The 20,478-nt window shown below is 36.9% G+C and overlaps 1 protein-coding gene across 1 annotated transcript in view; it reads left to right on the top strand.

Annotated features, from left to right (window-relative positions):
• The window catches only part of Rbm41 (RNA binding motif protein 41), a 42,808-nt gene that overhangs the window by 2,203 nt on the left and 20,127 nt on the right, over positions 1-20,478 (top strand). Inside the window, exons 2-5 of the mRNA XM_090325901.1 lie at positions 1,193-1,309; positions 2,463-2,655; positions 3,366-3,570; positions 5,145-5,216. Of these exons, the coding sequence (XP_090182027.1) occupies positions 1,193-1,309; positions 2,463-2,655; positions 3,366-3,570; positions 5,145-5,216 (587 nt within the window). The remainder of the gene's footprint in view (positions 1-1,192; positions 1,310-2,462; positions 2,656-3,365; positions 3,571-5,144; positions 5,217-20,478) is intronic.

Genomic DNA, 20,478 nt, shown 5'->3' with positions numbered 1-20,478 from the left:
TCAAAAAGAAGCCAGAAGCAGAGCTGTGGCTGAAGTGAAAATGCTAGCTTTGAGCAAACACAGCCCAGGGGCTGGGACCATGGCCTAGTGGTAGAATGCTTGCCTGGCATGCACAAAGCCTTGGGTTTGAGTCCTCAGAAAAAGCTGGAAGTGGTGCTGATGCTGAAGTGTTAGATGCTAGCCTTCAGAAAGCTAAAGGACAGTGCCCAGGCCTTGAGTTCAAGCCACAGGACTGGCAAAAAAAGGAACAGAGTGCAGTCCCTAAATTCAAAAACACCAGGACCAGCACCAAAAAAAGTATATATCGATATATGTGTGTATGTGTGTGTACATTATTCATTCATATTCTGTCTCTCTTCCCCTGGGCATATACACAGAATACTACCATGTATATCTCTTCTCCATAAATAGATTACAAACTTTTTAAAGATAGAAACTCTTTTTAAAGTATCTTTTGATTTCCATCACTATCTAGCACAGTGCCTTCTGTGTAAGTAGATAATTAGTAAATATTTGTAGAATGAAATATGCACCACATTTTTTAATCCACTCACTTATTGTAGGGCATCTGAACTGTTTCTGTAACAGGGCTATTGTGAATGGTGTAGCAATGAACATGGATATGCAAGTGTATTTACCACATAATGTTCTGGGTACTTATCCAAAAGTGGTATGGCTGGGTCACAGGGAAGTTCTGTGTTTGGATTTTTGAGGACCTTCCAAACCACCATCCAGAGTGATTGTACCAGTTTACATTCCCACCGCCAGTGCATAAGGTTCCTTTTCCTCAGTCCCTACCAGCATTTGTTGTTTGAATTCTTCATGTTGGCCAATTAAACCAGAGTGAGATGGTATCTCAAAGTTGTTTTAAGTTTGCACGTTCTTTATGGTCCAGGGGTGTTGAACATTTCCTCATGTTTTTATTTGCCATCCTTACTTCTGAGAAGTTTCTCTTTAGGTCCTTTGTCCATTTAATGCTTGGTCTATCAAGGCTGAGGGGCAGGGGGACTAATTTCTTAAGTTCCTTGTATATTTTGGATATTAGGCCTGTAGAATGGACTATAAAGAGCAGTGAATTATTAAAATATTTTGGATTTAGTGGAGTTATTGATGTTCAGTAATACACATAAGGAATATTATTTTGAGACACTCTCTTCTAAACTTTCTGTATCTATTCTTATATCTGCTCTAGGATAAACAGCTGTATGAAGAGCGATGAACAAGTCCTGGAAGAGCTGGAAACAGAAGGAGAGAGGCAGCTGAAAAGCCTCCTTCAGCATCAGCTTGACACCTCTGTCTCCATTGAGGAGTAGGTGTTGATTTTGCAGAAAAGAAAGAATTTTATAGACCTTCCCAAGGGACAGACCACTCAGTTGGTTGGGGAATTTGGTGGTTTGAAATTAGGGCCTCATGCTGCTAGGGAGATACTGTACCTCTTGAGCCATTCAGCCAGCCCCTTTTAACTTTGGCTGTTTTCAAGATAGGATCTCATCTTATGCTGTAGCCACCCTGGATTATTGTACTCCTATTTGTGTTTCCTTTTGTCTCTGCAATGATGATAAGGAAGATACTGCTTCCCTTGTTGGTTGGGATAGCAGGTATATGCCACTGCATCCAACCATTGGTTGATGCAGAGCCTCAAGAACTTCTGTATGCAGTCTGGACTTAAACTGTGATCTTCCTATTTTTGCCTCTGAGTAGCTAGGATTATAGGCTTGAGACACCACACTCAGGTGATAGATCCTCTTAAAGCCTGGATAGAACACTCTGCCAACTTTTTTGGCAGGCTTTACATATTGACCAAGGTTTTGCTTAGTTGTCTCTTCCTCTAGGAAGCTTCTTAATTCCCATAACCTGGGCCAAGGACCTTTCTTATATACCCTGAATTTTCCACAATATAGCATTTATAACCCAGTATTGTAAATAGCTTGTTTATTTGCCTGTCTTCTACCTTCCACTGTTCTTTCACAAAAGTAAGAGATATTTTAATCTTCTTTTTTAACTATTAAGCCCTCAAAATATGGCAAAGTGATACATAGTAAGTACTCAGTAAATATTATTTTTGTTGTTGTTGTTGTCCATGGGGCTTTAACTCAGGCTCTGAGTGCTGTCCCTGAGCTTTTTTGCTCAAGGCTAGTAGCACTCTACCACGGAAATACTTCCATTTTCTTTTTGATAGTTAATTGGAGATAAGAGTCTCATGACTTTTCCTGTCCAGGCTGGCTTCAAGCAGTGATGCTGAGATCTCAGCCTCTTGAGTAGCTAGAATTACAGGCATAAGTCACCAGCACCTGGCAATATTTATAATTTATTAATTGATTAGTCCTGAATGAGTGAACTATTGGTAGAATTCTATTTAGTTACAGGGATGCATCAACTTAGAAACAGGCAAGAAAGAAATGCATGTGTTCCACTGTGCCTGTAAAATGCTGAACCCTATTGCTGTGAATTCTGTTTTGCAGATGTGTCTCCAAGAAAGAGAGCTTTGCTCCTGGTACTATGTACAAACCCTTTGGCAAGGAAGCAGCTGGGACTATGACTTTGTCCCAATTCCAGACACTGCATGAAAAGGACCAGGAAACTGCTTCTCTCAGGGAACTAGGGCTTAGTGAAACAGAAATCTTGATCTGGAAGAGCCATGTTTCAGGTGATAAGGTGAGTGGGGTATGAAGAATAAAGAACATTATCTCTTTCTTTTGACATTAAAATATTTTTGTCTTCAGTTCTCACAAAACTGAGCTTTGTACTGAGACTCCTTTGGCTTTTAAGATCTAGACATTTATGAAAGAACAGCACTTTGTTGACTTTTCTTTTTAGGGTCTGAGACAGAAATTAAACTCGGTACCTGATGCTTTCCTTCATTAGCTATCACTGTACCAGATGAGCTATGCCTCCAATTCCTGTTTGTTTACTTCTTAGTTACCACTATAAATGCTTTCAGTATTTTTAAATTTTATTTTTTTGTTGGGGTGATGTTGGGGTTACAGTTATATTCATCAGGTAGGGGGTACATAACTTCTTGAACATTGTTACATTGTTAAGCCTTCCCATGTAATGCTTTCAATTTTTTTTGCCAGTCCTGAGCTTGAGCTCAGGGCCTGAGCACTGTCCTTGGACTTTCTCAAGGCTAGAGCTCTACCACTTGAGCCTCAGCACCACTTCTGGCTTTTGTCTATGTATGTGGTACCGAGGAATCGAACCCGGGTCTTCATGCATGCTAGGCAAGCACTTTAACCACTAGGCCAAACTCCCGGCCCCTGCTTTCAATTTTTGAACCTTGATCATCTTTCTTACTTGTGGCAGCAGAGCTTCACTTTCAGGCAATGTCTTCTATGATATACGCTATCTCCTTTCTCTGGTTTCAGAAGAAAAGGCTAAGGGCAACTCCTGAAGCAATACAGAATCGCCTCCAAGATATTGAAGAAAGGATCTCAGAGCGTCAACGCATCCTTTGCCTGCCACAAAGATTTTCAAAAAGCAAACAACTGACCCGAAGAGAAATGGAAATAGAAAAGTCTTTATTTCAGGGTGCTGATCGACACTCCTTCCTTAAGGCTCTTTATTACCAAGGTATGTGATCATGCTCACTGATTTTGCTATGTTCTTTTATTGAGAGAAAGATTTAATATTACTGCATTAGATATAGAGAATTAGTGAAGGGACTGGGGGGAAAGACAAGCTATTACTACTCTTAAGGAATGTAGAGTTCCACAACACAGAGAAAATATGTGCAGTTACTTGCATGAAAGCATGGAAATTGTTATAGTGATTTGAATCAAGTGCTGGGGGAGCACAGAACATATAGATTCTAAATTTATTTGGGGGAGTTAGAAGTTGACACTCTGTTTTGATGGATGAGCAGGGGAAAGGATGTTACAGATAGTGAATAGGAACAGAACTGAAAGGGCTTGGTGTACCTAGAGAATAAGAAGTTCAATGTGGCAAGGGTATGAGGTGTCGTAGAGAATGTCGGACTGATACTGATTTGCGAGGTAAGGCTAGATTATGAAGGGTCTGTAAATTAGCACTATATATATTATATATATATTATATATAATATATATAATACTAGATAAGATTTCTAAGTGCTATGGAAGTTCAGTTTTATTGGTGTGGCTGAAGGCCTCAGAGGAAGTAAAATTTCAATGTTCTTTTAATACTGCCTACTTAGACAAGGAATGACATTTCCAGTATTGGTGTAAATGGTACTAATGGTTTGGGAGAGTTGTTGGAGATAAGCTTGGAAATGTAGCTAACAGTCATAGAGTTCATTTGCTTGGTAGTAAAGAGGTATACACAGGCTTTCAATTAATGAATCTAAACAGGAAAGATGTTGAGCTAGGAGTAATATGATAAAAACCATATTTGAAGATGATTAATGTGATAGCCAATAAATAGTAGACAGAGGGAACAGAAAATGGTGAGGAGCTTTATATTCATTTAGACATGAAGATCTAGACCACAATGATGACAGTGCGACTGGCAAGGGTTTGGTTATAAGAGTTACCATAAAGGAAGAATTGATGTAACTTGTTGATTGAGAATGAAGGAAGAAGGTAAACGAAGAGGAATGTGTCATAGATGTGCAGATATTTCAAGGCTATTAAACTTAATAATTGGCAAAATTAAGAAATCCTACATGTGAAAATTTGAGTTGGTTGAGAGTGGCAATTAGAAACAAAGCCATGGGGAGAAAGAAGTCAGAGCAAGGTATGTGGCACTGAAAATCATCTCTGCTTAGATGGTATCTTAAAGACATGAGAAGATGATTTGTTAGAAACAGACTATAGATGTGTCAGTGTGGTGGTGAAGGAAGAAACGAATGAACAAATGAGCAGCCTTTTGCGGATAGGTATTATGGGATGCTAATTATGAACATGGGCTGTGAAGTCAGACTGCCTAGGAAGATCTGGCTCCCCCACCTACTAACTATGAGATGCTGAGCAAATTATTTCTCTATAGTTAAGTTTCTTCACCTATAAAATGAGAATATTGATAGTAGCTATAGTATAAAATTGTTAAGGACTAATTGAGATAATACATGTAAATCACTTTAAACACCGCCTGCTATTTGGGTGGGGGGATGGGAGGGTATATGAAACTGTTCTGTTTCCAACCTTTGAACTCCTTTTAAACCTTCACAGCACACCACAAAAAGACAAGTGCAGACAAGTACATGACCTCAATGAAGAGGAAGATAATATTAGGCACAAAAGGCAAGTTGAGAGTTTTCTTAAAGTGTTAGTTTTAGGAATGTTACCTAGGGTCCCAAAATTCTAAGTTAAACTTTATGTAATTCCTTATTCAGTATATGAAAATGTTTACAGGAATGATCCAGCTAGACAATACTACCCTGATCCAAAATATTAGAGAAATTAGTAGAGAAATGTTATGCTTTTATAATTGGTGTTATTTTTATCTCTGTGCTTTTAAGTTATTGTGCCAATCATAAATTGACCTTACTCATTTCATTAGATCCTATTTTGCAAATAATTCTGAATATTTTTATTAATCAGTAAAGTATAATTATTGATAATGCTGGTGATATAATAGCTAACATTTTATTTTTGAAATGCACTTATAATAACATTGCATGGGGCTGTTTTTTTTACATGCAGTTCTGTGAGTTATCTATCATGTAGAGTCACATAACCACCATCACAAACATTAGAAAGAACTGCTCCATTACTCTGAAAAACTCCCTCATACTATCTCTCTATATAGTCACTCTAACCCTCTTCCATAAATCCTGACTATCACTGATGTGTTCTCCATCATTTTAGATTTATTTTTTAGGAACTGTCACTTAAATGGAATCACACAATGTATAATCTTTAGGTCAGACTCCTTTCACTCAGCATAATGCCCTTGAAACTCATTCAAGTTATTTGCATCGATAGTTCATTCACTTTGTGAAGTCAACATTTCATTGTATGGATGTTCCATAATTTATCATTTATCCATTGATATATAATTTGGCTTATTTCCAGGTTATGAATAATATTGTTATGAACATTCTTGTACAGGTTTCTCTGTGAACATAAGTTTTTATTTCTCTAAGGTAAATATCAAGTGGGATTACTGGGTCATATGGTAAGTGTACATTTAACTTTATATGAAACTGCCAAACCATTTTCAGAGTGGCTGTACCATTTTGCATTCCCACCACTTGGTATCGTCAGTATTTATTTTGATTGTTCTGACACATTTGAAGTGGTACTTCATTGTTTTTTTAATTTGCATTTCTTTAATGCCTAATGATAATATCTTTTCATGTGCTTATTTGCCATCTTTGTATACTTTGTGCTAAAGTGTGCATTCAAACCTTTGGCTATTTTATCTCTGGTTTATTTCCTTCCTGATGACTTCTGAGATTTCAGATATATTATAAGCATAGTGCTATTGAATATGTAATTTACAGTAATTTTTCCAGTTTATAGCCTGTCTTTTCATTTTCTTAATAGTATCTTTTATAGCTAAAACCTTTGTTTTCATTTCATAGAATATGTATGTGTATACATATATATATATAAAACATAAAATTTAACATGTTAACCACTTTATGTGTATACTTCTAAAGACAAAGATATTCACATTGTTTTACAACAGTTATCATCATCTAGCTCCAGAACTTTTTTTTCCTAAGTCCTGGGGCTTAGGAACTCAGGGCCTTGGCACTGTCCTTGAGTTTTTTTATGCTCAAGGCTAGCGCTCTAGCATTGAGCCATCGCACCACTTCTGGCTGTGTATTTGGTACCAAGGAATCAAACCCAGGGCATTGTGCATGCTAGGCAAACACTCTACCACTAGGGCACACTCCTGACCTACCTCCAGCACATTTTAACTGAACCCATTTAATACTACATCCTCATTTCCCTCTCCCCCACCTTCTGGAAACCACAATGCTAATTACTGTCTATGAATTAAACTACTCTAGGTACCTCATATAAACAGAATCATGCACTGTTTTTCCTTTTATAGCTGGGTTTTGTTATTTCTATTTTAGTTTGTTTTCAAGATAGTCTGTTATATAGTTCAGGCTGGCCTGAAACTCTGTGTAGTCCAGGCTGGCCTTGTATTTATGATCTTCCTGCTTCAGCTTCCAAGTGCTAAGATTATAAGTGTGCAATACCCTTCAAGGTTCACTGATAAAATATGTCAGAATGTATTTCCTTTTAAAAGCTAAATAATAATTACATTGTGTGTATATGCCAATTTTTATTAGTGTGTATTAATTATATTAAGGGGTTTTATTGATATATCTCCATACGATATCATTTAGAAAAATTTGCCAGTGGACAGCTTGGTGGTTTTGATGATTTAGGTATTGGGAGTAATGGTTCTGTAAGCATGAATGTACAGATAGATTTGTCTAGTTTCAATTATTTTTGTGTAGATACCCAGAAGTAGAATCACATGATAACCTACACTTAATTCTTTATGGACAACCACATATCCTTTCCATTACATTCCTACCAGCAATGCACAAAAATTTCAATTTCCTTATACTGAGTAACATTTGTTTTCTAGGGTTTTCCCTTTCACCCCTTCTTCTCTTGTTCTTGATATTAGCTACCTTGATAGATATGAAGTTGTCATTGTAGTTTTGGTTTAAACTTCCCTAATAACTAGTGTTATATACTGCAGAAATATTTGTATATTTTCTTTGGAGAAATGTCTGTTCAAGTATATTTGCTTATTTTAAAATGGCTTGCTTGCATTTTTGTTGAGTTATAGGAGTTCTATGTTTATAGTAGTATTTATCTCTTATCAGATATAGGATTTGTAAATAATTCCTCTTCTGTGAGTTTCCTTTTAACTTTTTTGATAGTTTCCTTTGATGAGCAAAGTTTTTATGAAATACAGTTTGTTTATTTTGTCTTTTGATTTTTGCTTTTCATGCCATATCCAGGAAATCATTACTAAATCAAGTGTCGTAAAACGCTCCCACATGTTATCTTCTGAGATTTTAGAATTTTTGCTTTGTTGTTTAGGTTGTTTACCCATTTTGAATTAATATTTGCATATGGTATAAGTCTCAAATTTCTTGAGTTGCTTATTGATATACAGTTTTCCCAGTACCATTTTTTGAAAACATTTCTTTTTCCACTGAATAATCTTGGCATCCTGTTCAGAAATGATTTGACCATATTAATGGGAGTTCACTTCTGTGCTCTCTCTTCTAACTCTTTTGGTATATCTATCTTTATAACAGTACCACAGAATTTTTTTATTAAAGAATTTATTAACATTGATTTTTACTTCAATGTTTAACAAACAAGTATTCAAGAAAGGAATCTCTATATACAATCACTGGCACTTAGATTTTAGAACATAATCAAAATTAGGCTGAGAGTTTGTATGTCATAGAAATATATTAATTTATATAATAAAACATTATGTCTGTAGAGCATAGATTTTTATGTCTATGTAGTTGTGTTTATATTTCCAATACCATGTCCATAGCATTGGGTACACAAATATTGAGTCCTCGCTCTTCTCAGAATTTTAATTATTGTAACATTGTAGTAAGTTTTGAAAGAAAGCATGAGACTTGCAATAGTGTTGATTAATTTTTTTCATCATTGTTTTGGCTATTTGAAGAGGTCACATGAAATTCCATAGGAATTTTAGGGTAGATTTTTCTATTGGTGCAAAATTATATAATTGAAATTTCTGTAGTGAATGCATTGAATCTATAGATAGCTTTGAGTAAAATAGGCATCATTAATGCGTGACCATAGGATACTTTTCTGTTATTTGAGTCTTACTTCCTTTTTTTGTTGTTTCCATATCATAGAATTCTTTCATTTAGTTCTTTTTTTCATATATTTTTATTGTAATTAATAGAATGGTTACATGATATTTGCCAGATAGATGGTGCATTAATTCCCATACATTGATACCCTTTCACATGTCTTGGTCCCCATTTCCCTCCTCCCCACCCCCACCCGAGTCTTACTTCCTTTTATAATGTTTTAGTTTTCAGAGGATACATCTTCCTCTTTAGAGCATTTATACTTCCTTTTATGCCTTTGGCACTAGGCTAAACTCCTAAATCTCTTATAGATTCTTTTTTATTGTAAATTGATGAAATGACAATTTACTGCCTAAATTTTTATCAGTTTGGTTAATGTGAAACAAGATTTTTGCTCATTTCTGGGAAAATCATGTTAAAAATCATGTTTCTGGAATTAAAAAAAGAAAAGAAACACCAAAATTCAGCGGGACTACAGAGATACTAATAACTCGTGAAACAGCTTGAGTGTGCCATTTCATTCTATATCTTCAAAGCCCAGTTCAATGCCTTTCATAACATGAGTTCCTTAAAACATTTGTTGAAGAAGCATGCTTTTCTCAGTTGTTGTTTCTTCAATATTAATCGAAAATTGTGGGGCTCAGAGCCACTAAGAGAACTGGAGCCCACGGCTACAACTGGAGGCTCAGGGTAACTCTGTGTCCCAAAGGGAAAAAGTATCACAGTCACAAGGCCAGAGCTATGAGCCAAGTCTCTTGGGGTTGACCCTTTTCTTCACCCCAAAGCTATGGAGGGGGCATGTGCACTCACAGATTTTTATGCCTGAGTTGTCTATGAACTATGATGTTCTTTTTTTAAAAAAAACAAAGATAATGTTATTTCACAGGAAAATTTTATTTTGCCAACATAGTATCTTATCTCTGACTCCTATAAGTAGCTAGGATTTCAGGCTTGAGTCACTGTGTCTGGCTTTTCTGATTATTTTATTACCTATTCTATAAGACATTCTGAAACTTAGTTCCTTGTATGTAGTATACTTTTTTGGTGCCAGTCCTGGGGTTTGAACTCAGGGCCTGGGTGTTGTCCCTGAGTTTTTTGGGGTCAAGGCTAACTGTATACCACTTGACCCCACTTCCTAATTTTTCCTGGCTAGAGATAAGAATCTCTCAGTCTTTCCTGCCCAGCCTGGCTTCAGAACCACAGTTTTCATATCTCTGCCTCCTGAATAACTAGGATTAAAGGAGTAAACCATAGTGCTTGGCTCCATAGTTTAGTTGTTTGAAGAATTTTTAATAACCATTTTAAAACCCAATATGCTTCCTTAGGACAGATTGTGTTGACTTCCTTGCCCTGTGTATGTGCTATACTTCCTTTTTTTTCTCCAGCATTTTGTAAAGTTTGGTGTAAATTAGATATTTTAAGTAATGTAGTATGATAATTTAAAAAATTGATTCTCCACTATCCTGTGGCTTTGATGTTGAATGACATTCCTAGGTGAATTCTGTAATTTTTCTGTGTTCAGTTAATGCAATAGTCTGCTAACAATTGGAGGGAGTTTTTCTTAAATGGCTTGAATCAAAAACTCTACCAGTCTTTGCTGAGGCTCTTGTGTATTTATGTTGGGGATATTCTTTCAATATTCAGGCTGTTAGCAGTATAGTATTCTGCCCTAGACTTCACTTTCTCCTTGCCTAGAGCCTCAGTTCCAGCCAGAGGTGATTTTTTGTTTGTTTGTTTTTTAGGTCTGAGACTGGGACTCAAACTTGGTACCTGACACTTTTGCCCACTAGCTAGTGTTTTACCAATTAAGCCACACCTCAAACAGTTCATTACCTTCTACATTGTCAAGAATATGTTTGGAATTTTTAAAGCCTCTGTGGAAATCTCATTCCTGTTTTAAGTTTTTTTACTTTGTATTAGTCTGTCATTAGTGTTAACTGTTAATATTGTCTCAAACAACTGCACTGTTACAGAGTCTGTAATGTTTGATTTTTGACAAATACCCTAGAGATGGACTATTCTCACAAAGTGGGATATAAGACAGGTCAAAGACGATCACTCATAATGTCCAATAGGAAATATTCTCTGAGGATGGGGTTCTTGGGATGTTCATAACCAATACTGTCCCTTTGGTTTCACCTATACTGCTTTTTTTCTTCAGTCATGGGGCTTGATCTCTGGGCCTGGGCACTGCCCCTGAGCTTTTCAGCTCAAGGCTAGTGTTCTAACGCTTGAGCCACAGTGACACTTCCAGTTTTCTCATAGTTAATTGGAGATAAGAATCTCATGGACTTCTGTGCCTGGGCTGGCTTTGGACTGTGAGCCTCAGATCTCAGCCTCGTGAGTAGCTAAGATTACTGGCATGAGCCACCGGCGCCCAGCTATACTGCTGAATTTTATATCTACTATAGTTGCAATGTTGTTGGTTTCAAGACTACTGTAATGCTAGAGAGAGGGAGATGGAATTATAGAAATTGCAATATTAGAAATGTTACTTGTCTTACTGAGTTCTTCTTGAAAATTCATGTTTTGTTACACCCCTTTTGTTTATTTCCAGACTTGCCATTGTACTTTTTGCTTTTATGGAAGAGAAGACTGAGTTCCTTACATGAACATTCCATAATTGAATTCTCTCCATTATTTTACCACTATCCTATTTATATTATTATATTTGGGAAAAAAGGGAGGTTTTTTTTATATATCATCTAGTTAGGACATTTTCACAGTTTTGTTGAGTTTTCATTTATTACACACCATAAAACTTTCTTCTCTTAAGTGTATAATTCAATGATTTGTAGTAGATTTATAAAAATTCATCAAACATAACTGCAGTCTAGTTTTAGAACATTTCTATCACTTCCAGCATTTCTCTCAGTTCCCATTTCCTTAATCTACTATCTAATCCCTATGGATTTGTCTATTTTGGAATTTTATATAAATGGATCATATAATATGTAATGTTCTCTAACTTAGTATAATGTTTCCATTACATCTAGAACATTATGTCTGGAACTAGTACCTTTTCAGGTTCCCTGAGGGATTCTGGGTATGTGCTGAGAACATCTTCAATACTTAGCCATACAGTTTACATTTCCATTTTAGCTTCCATTTCCTGGTACACAAATCCTCTAGGTTAGTCAAAGATGAGTTCATAGAGCTTTTTCAGATCTTTCCTAAGCATGCACAAGCCTTAGCATGTTGATAGCTATAAAGTATGTCTGTGGCTGTCTAGATTACCAGAAATATCCTAGAGCTTTTTGTTTGTTTGTTTGTTTGTTTGTTTGTGAGTCTTGGGGCTTGAACTCTGACCTTGGGGCTGTCCTGACCTCTTGAGCTCTTCAGCTCAATGCTACCCTGGGCCTAGGCCTTGTCCCTGAACTCTTCAGCTCAAAGCTTGGTTGAGCTGGCCCTTGAGCCACAGCCCCACTTCCTGTTTTCTAATTAGAGATAAGAGTCTCAAATTCTGTTCTTTAGTGCCAGGGCTGGCTTGGAGATGGCTTTCAACTACAATCCTCAGATCTCAGCATCTTGAGTAGCTAGGATTACAGGAGTGAGCCACTGTCCTGGCTTGTGCAGGAGCTTTTTAGAACCTCTTCTGGACATCTCATTCCCCAGATTTTGCCTTTGTAAGCTTTTTGACTTACCTAGATTTTCTCTATGACCCACCACCTCAGGTAGCTATGACATTAAACAACAGCCTTACATTCATTTTTTTGTGGGTCATGGGGCTTAACTGTCCCTGAGCTCTTCAGCTAAAGGCTACCACCCTACCCCTGGGCCTGGGCGTTATCCCTTAGTCCTTCAGCTCAAGACTGTCACCCTACCCTTGAGCCAAGCCCCACTTCCCTTTTCTAGAGGTTAACTATAGATAAAAGTCTCAGGTCCTTTTTTGCCCAGGCTGGCTTTGAACCTTGATCCTCAGATCTCGGCCTCCTGAGTAGCTAGGATTACAGGCCTGAGCCATTGCCCGCTTTCATTCATTTTTGATAGTCTTGGGAAAAAGGCTGTTTATACTTGGTAGACTTGGAGTTTAGTCAAATAGAAGATTTTGCTTGTGAGATTTTCGTAGAGATCACCAGACAGATCATGTTAAAACGGTTCTCTAGGAATTGTGCTTTAAAGGGTTCCAGTCCCATTTCTTCCCTCTAGTGGCTGTCTTTAATGTTAATTTGTTTTGTTTTTTAGATTATTGGCTTTTAAGGTTCCTACTGATCTGAGAGAAAAGAATGGAAATAGGACAAGTAAAGACACCACAAAATGCATCATTCTTACTATGCTTTAGCTGTTTTTCTTAAAGAAATGACCCCCAATTGTACACCACAAAATGCATCATTCTTACTATGCTTTAGCTGTTTTTCTAAAAGAAATGACCCCCAATTGTTGCAAGCTTTTAGTTATTTTCTAGAATTATGAAAATTGATTCTGACAGGTTTTGTCTTGTTTTTAAGCACTTTATTGGGAAAAAAAGAAAGAGAAGTTTTGCAAGCCAAGAGTCTCAGAAAGACTGATGCCAATATATATTGTTTTGTTTTGTTTATGCTAGTCCTGGGGCTAGAAACTATCCTTGAGCTTTTTCACGCAAGGCTATCACTGTACTGCTTATGCCACAGCTCCACTTCTAGCTTTTTAGTGGTTAGTTGGAGGTAATTATCACGACTTTTCTGCCAGGACTGATTTGTGAACTGTGATCCTCACATCTCAACCTCTTGAGTAGCTGAATTACAAGTGTGAGCCACCAGTGCCCTGCAGAATCTGACAGCTTTTTTGTTGTTTTGGTTTTTTTTGTTTTTTGTTTTGCCAGTCCTGGGGCTTGAACCCAGGGCCTGGGCACTGTGCATGGATACGTTTTGCTCAAGGCTAGAGCTCTACCACTTGAGCCACAGCATCACTTCTGGGTTTTTTTTATGGATGTGGTACCAAGGAATTGAACCTGGGTCTTTGTGCATGCTAGGTGAGCACTTTTACCATTAGGCCAAACTCCCCGCCCCTCTGACAGTTTTTTTAAAAAACCAATTTTCTCATTGCATTTTTCAGAAACCTCTTCTATATTATCTTATATCTTTATTATTTTTCCATTCTATTCCATTTCCTTTCCACCAGTTATACAAGGGAATTTCATTTTGATATGTCTGTGTGTGTGTGTACATACGATATACCTTGATCAAGCCCACCCTCTCCCACTCTCTCCTTCCCAAACCAGTCTAACCAGCTTTATTGTTCCACACAAATACTTAATCTATTTTGACCAATACACCTTCAATCATCCTCTATTCCCCTTCTCCTATTATCTGTCTACACCCTATCTAGACCTATTTTATATTCCAGGCATTTTTTTAAATGCCTGTTCATTGATCAAAGGATTTTGCAGCATATCATTTCACACATGCATACAAAATATTTTAATCGGATTGACCCTTATTCTCACTTTCTCCATCCCTACTACCCATTATTATGCATCAGCTTTCAGTGAGTTTAGGTTTGCCATTTTTATTCACAGATGTAATGTGTTTTGACTATTGTTCACCCTCTTGATGTTCTCTTTTCCTTCCCACTCCCTCTAATCCCCTCAAATAGTCCCACAGTTACAAATGTTTTCTGTGTATGTGTGTTTGTGTGTATATATATCCTTCATACCATTACATATGTTTTATTTCTTAACAGAATTCTGTCCAATTTTCAACTCCTTGCTCTGTTTTCTGCTAACTTCAACATTTTAACTCTCCCTTTCTTTCTACTGAATTCAAGTCTTAGGAAAATCCTTGCTACTTAACGCTGCTAATCTTTATACCTTAGTACCAAATTCTATCCTTATCTTCTAAAAGCTTTTCTGGTTTTGCTCAGAATTGCCTTGGCAATTTGGGGTCTTTTATGCTTCCTATGAATTTTAGGATATTTCTATTTTTGTAAAAAAAATGACATTGGAATTTTGCTGGGGATTGTACTGAATTTGTAGATTGCTTTTGATAGTATAGTATATATAATATAAATTCTGATTGGTGAACAAGAGGTCTTTTATTCTAGTGTTTTCTTTCCATATCTTCTTTTTAAATTTTATAGTTGACATAGTAGAGGTCTTTAACCTTTTTTATGTTAAACTCATAACATTGTTTCCATTCTTTTATTGTAAAGGTGATGTAAGAGGGGTTATAGTCACATAAGTAAGGTAATGAGTCAATTTATTTTCCAACAGTGTTACCCCCCTCCTTTGTTGTTTTATTTTGTTTTATTTGTTTTTGTGCCAGTCCCTGGCTTGAGCTTAGTGACTGAGCACTGCCCTGGGGCTTTTTGAAGGCTAAAGCTCTACCATTTGAGCCATAGCACCACATCTAGCTTTTTCTATATATGTGGTACTGAGGAACTAAACCTGGGTCTTTGTGCATGGTAGGCAAGCACTCTACCACTAGGCTACGGTCCCACTCCTTCTTTACTCCCACTTTCCCTCCCTCTTCCCTTCCCCCCCTAAGTTGTAAAATTCATTTCCAACATAGTGTCTTTTTTGTGTGTGGATGGATCATGGAGCTTGAATTTGGCCTGGGCACTGTCTCTAAGCTCTTTAGCTCAAGGCTTCCACCCTACCCTTGAGCCAAACCTCCTACTTCCAGTTTTCTATAGGTTAATTGGAGATAACAGTTTTGTGCCTGGGCTGGCTTTGAACCTTGATCCTCAGATCTCAGCCTCCTGAGTAGCTAAGATTACAGGGGTGAGCTACCATGGCCCGGCCCAACATAGTGTCTTGTGAGTATCACTGTTCCATTGGTTTACCCTTTTTCCTTTGTCTTACCATTTCTGTGATTCCCCTTCCCATTCCCGAATCAGATAAACTTGAATACGATACAGAGGGTACTAAAATAAAAATCAGTAACCAGAGGGTAAACCAAAGGGAAGAAAAACAAAAGTAAAGGAAAATAACTGCATACAGTAAAAAAAAACCCTCCTATTTCCATATCTTTACGATTTTATTTCTAGATGGTTTTTTTAGGCTATAGTGAATGAGATTGTTTTCCTAGTTTCTTTCTCAACTTTTTTATTGTTGGTGTCTACAAAAGCTATTGAATTTTGTGTGTTGATTTTGTATTCTACTTTTGCTGAAAGTGACAAACCAGAGATTTTGCAAGATGTTAAGAGTGCTGAAAATATGCATGCTCAGTTAGACCAAGAACTAGAAAATTGTCAGCCCACTATAAGCCTCTTACACACTACACAAATTAAACCTTTTCCCCATCAGGTATAACCTCTGTCTTGACTTGTATTAATAATTTACTTATTTTAAAAAATATTTGTACCATTTATCCAGCACTAGAAGTATTTAGTTTTGCATTTTTGTGAAGTCTCACAGAATTTTCTCTCTGGGCTGGCTTCCTCAGATGTCAGCAAGTTTTGCATTTTTATATCAATGAATAGTAAGCATTGTAGAAATAGATTATACTGTACGTATTCAATTGATTCTTCTTTTTGTACTTAATATTATATTGTATTTATAGTGTTATGTATATATAATATAGCTGATTTCTATTACTATATATAGATAGTTTACTATATATAGATAGTTTTCATCAAAATTTAGCATTGCCTCCTATTACTATCATACCATAATTTTTTCTATTCTACTGGGTTCTTGATATTTGGTTTGTTTCCTTTTGGAGGTGGGGAGCTACAAGAATCAGTCTTACTACTATGATTTTTGTACAGTATTCTTAACACTCATCATTAAGAGTTTCTTAGGGTATATGTGTTAGAATGGAATTGAGGAGTGAACAGTTGAATATGTCCTCTGTTTAGTAGATACTAATTTCAGATTTTACCCGTTAAAATACCACAAATCATGTAGAAATGTTCACATTGCTCCATATTCTTGTCCACATTGGGTTTTACCATATTCTACTTTTATTCTTATTGCCTTGTTTTCTTTTCTTTTTTCCAGTCCTGGGACTTGAACTCAGGGCCTGAGCACTGTCCCTGAGCTTCTTTTACTTAAGGTGCACACTCTTATCACTTGAACCACAGGGCCACTTCTAGCTTTTTCTGTTTATGTGGTACTGAGGAATCAAGGGCTTCATGCATGCAAGACAAGCACTGTACCACTAAGCCACATTCCCAGCCCAGCCTTCTCTTCTTAAGAAATAGTTAATGTTAATTTATTTTTAACCCTTAAACAAGAGTTATTTTCCACCACTTTTGTTTTTAAATTTTTCAAATATGAACATTTAAAAATTAAAGACACACACATATCATCTGTGCTACTAGTTGTTGACATACTGCCACATTTGTTTGTCTCTGTCAAAATAAGTATATGATGAAATGAAGTTTTATTTCTAAATACCTCATTTTGCATTTCCTAAGAACAAGGACATTTCTTATATAATTACAGTTTTATGATCACTATCATATTATCTAATACAGAGTTTATAATCACATTTATGGTTTATTCACTCTACAGTCAGGGATCACATGCTGTAGTTTCTCTGAACTTTCCCTTGTACTATGTGTATGCATGTTTGTGTTGTGTTCCTCAGCTTCTGTATTTTTTTCAGGATTTTGTGCATATGTTGTTTGTTTTGCTGTGGTTTAACCTTTATTTTCTTAATAATAAGTGGACATGTCACATTTTATTGACCATTTGGATTGCCTCCTTTGTAAAATCGTTATTCAGTTACTTTGTCCATGTGGCAAACATAAAATACCTGGTTATTGCCTAGATATTTGTGACAAGGATAGGGGATATCTGGCTGGACAATATAAAGCCCTTAAAATCATTGGTACATGATGTGGTTTTTTTTGGTGGGTCATGGTGTTTGAAAACTCTAGGCTTAGGCACTGTTCCTGAGCTCATCAGCTCAAGGCTACTGCCCTACCCCTTGAGCCACAACCCCACTTTCCATCCATTTTCTAATGATTAATTGGAGATAAGAGTTCCATGTTCTTCAGTTCTTTAGTGCCCAGGCTGGCTTTGGACCTTGATCCTCAGATCTCAGCGTCCTGAGTAGCTAGTATTACAGGTGTGAGGCACTGCACCAGAACAACATGATGCTCGTATGATACGTATTGGCTGTTTTCAGCTGCCCACAGCTGTCCACCTGTATAGACAATTTTGTATGACCAGTTATGATATTATAAATATCCAAAATGGCACTTGAAAGAAAAAAAGGTTCCTTATCCCTGGATGTATTTTTTTGTTTTTTTTTTGTTTTTTGTTTTTCTTTTGTCATGGGATTTGCCTGAGCACTGTTCCTGAGCTCTTCAGCTCAAGGCTAACCCCCTATCCCTTGATTCATAGTGCAACTTCCTGGATGTGGTCTTGTATCTGGGCATGTGTCAAAGCTCTGGGCATGTATCATAACTCTGGGCATGTATCAAAGCTAGAATTCTATCTGAAAACTAACACATGACCTGCCAGGAAAGTATTGGCATAAGATATTCTAAATATTCTATCTCTGCTCTTCTTTTCTAAACTTAGGTGGAATTGCTTAGATTTGTGTAATAAATGTAATACTAATAAGTGGTTTATTACTATGGATTATTTTGCTGTTATGTGTTGAAATGTTTATTCTCATTCTGTTATTATTTCATTGCCATTATGATATTTTGGCCTATTTGGGGGGGCCAGTCCTGGGGCTTGAACTCAGGGCTTCAGCACTGTCATTGGGCTTTCTCAAGGCCAGGGCTCTACCACTTGAGCCACAGCACCACTTCTGGCTTTTTCTATGTATGTGGTACCGAGGAATTGAGTCCAAGTCTTCATGCATGCTAGGCAAGTAAGTACTCTACCACTAGACCAAACTCCTCGCCCTTGGCCAATTTTTTTTTTCAATTGAGTTGTTTTCTTAGTATTGAGTGGTGAAAGTTCTTGTATTTAGAATACAGGTCCTTTTTAAAGAATTGTATAAAGCCTGGCACCAGTGGCTCACATTTGTAATCCTAGCTACTCAGGGGCCTTAGATCTGAGGATGATGGTTCAAAGCCAGGGCAAGAAGATCTGTGAGACTCTTATCTCCAGTTCACCACCAGAAAACTGGAAATGGTGTTGTGGCTCAGTGGTAGAGTGCTAGCCTTGAGCTGAAGAGCTCAGGGACACTACCCAGGCCCAAAGTTCAAGCCCCATGGCCAAAAAAAATAATTACATAATGTATATTGCTGCTTATTTGTAGCTTTCCTTTTAATTTCTTAAATATCTTTTGAAGCACAATTTTTTATTCCAATGAAGTTCAATTTGTTAAGTTTTTGGTGTTATATCTAAAAAATCTTTGCTGAAATCAAGGTTAGAAAGATATTCTTTTGTATTTTCTTTTTTTCATATATTTTTATTGTAATTAATAGAAGGGTTACATTATATTTACCAGATAGAAGGTGCATTACTTCACATATATTGATACCCTTGCTCATGTCTTAGTTCTAAAGTTCAGGACCATTGTGCATGTAACATTAATTTTTGTGTGAGGTCCATTGTGCATGTAACATTAATTTTTGTGTGTGAGGTCCATTATGCATGTAACATTATTTTTTGTGTGTGAGGCAAAGGGTTGAAGTCCTTTTTTTAATTTTTGATGGTACCAAGGCTTGAATTCAGGGTCTCATTCTTAATCTGCTTGTTTTACTCATAGCTAGTTCTCACCTACTTGAGCCATGCCTCCAGCTCAGCTTTTTGCTGGTTAATACAAGATGAAATATTAAGAACTATTCTGCCCGGGCTGGCTTTGAACTATCAGCCTCTAGATTTCAGCCTCCTGAGTTGCTAGGATTATCATCACCATGAGCTACTAACACCCAGCAAAAATGTCCAAATTCTTTTTTTATTTTCGGTTGTGAGGCTTGAACTCTGGGCCTGGGTAATCACTGTCCCTGAGATCTTCAGCTCAAGGCTACCACTTTACCACTTGAGTCATAGCATCACTTCCATCCAAATTCTTGTTTTTTTGTGTTTTTTTTTTTTTTGGTTGATCATGGGGCTTGAACTTTGGGTCTGGGTGTTGTCCCTGAGCTCTTCAGCTCAAGGCTACCGCCCTACCCCTTGAGCCACAACCCCACTTTTTATTTTTATTTTTTCCAATTGCCTCACCATTATAGGTTGCAAAGACTATTATTTTCCCTGTTAGCACTTGTCCAAACTCCAGGCTAATTTTTATTGTTATAAAGGCAATGTAGAGGAGCCGGGAGTTTGGCCTAGTTGTAGTTTGCTTAGCATGTACAAAGACCAGGGTTCGATTCCGTGGCACGACATATATAGAAAAAAGCCGGAAGTGGTGCTGAGGCTCAAGTGGTAGAGCTCTAGCCTTGAGAAAATCCAAGGACAGTGCTCAGGCACTGAGCTCAAGCTCAGGACTGGCAAAAAAAAAAAAAGGTAACGTACAGAGGGATTGCAGTTATATAAGTTAGATAAAGATTTCATTTATTTTTGAACATTATCACCTCTTCCTTCCCTCTCTCAGTTTTTCCCTCCCATCCTCACCCACAAATTTTCCAACAGTGTCTAATAAGTACCTCTGCTACATTTGTTTATTTGTCCCTCCATTTTGTGCCTCTTCTTACAGTCCCAAAGACATATAAAATGAACAAACAAAAGTAAAAGAAAACAAAAACAGCAACAAAGAAAAAAAAAACCTCTTATCCATGTCCTGGAGTTCAATAAATACAGTATTATTTTTTTTTCTGATCAGAGGCCTTTGTGTTCTTTTCCTAATAGTCTTTTGGTCTCACACTGTATGTAAATACTCCAAGTCCCAATA

Source organism: Megascapheus bottae, chromosome X (genome assembly GCF_031878675.1).
Source record: "Megascapheus bottae isolate mThoBot1 chromosome X, mThoBot2.hap1, whole genome shotgun sequence".
Classification (NCBI taxonomy): domain Eukaryota; kingdom Metazoa; phylum Chordata; class Mammalia; order Rodentia; family Geomyidae; genus Megascapheus; species Megascapheus bottae.
The sequence above is the reverse complement of the archived record's forward strand: the minus strand, read 5'-3'. Positions and strand labels throughout refer to the sequence as shown.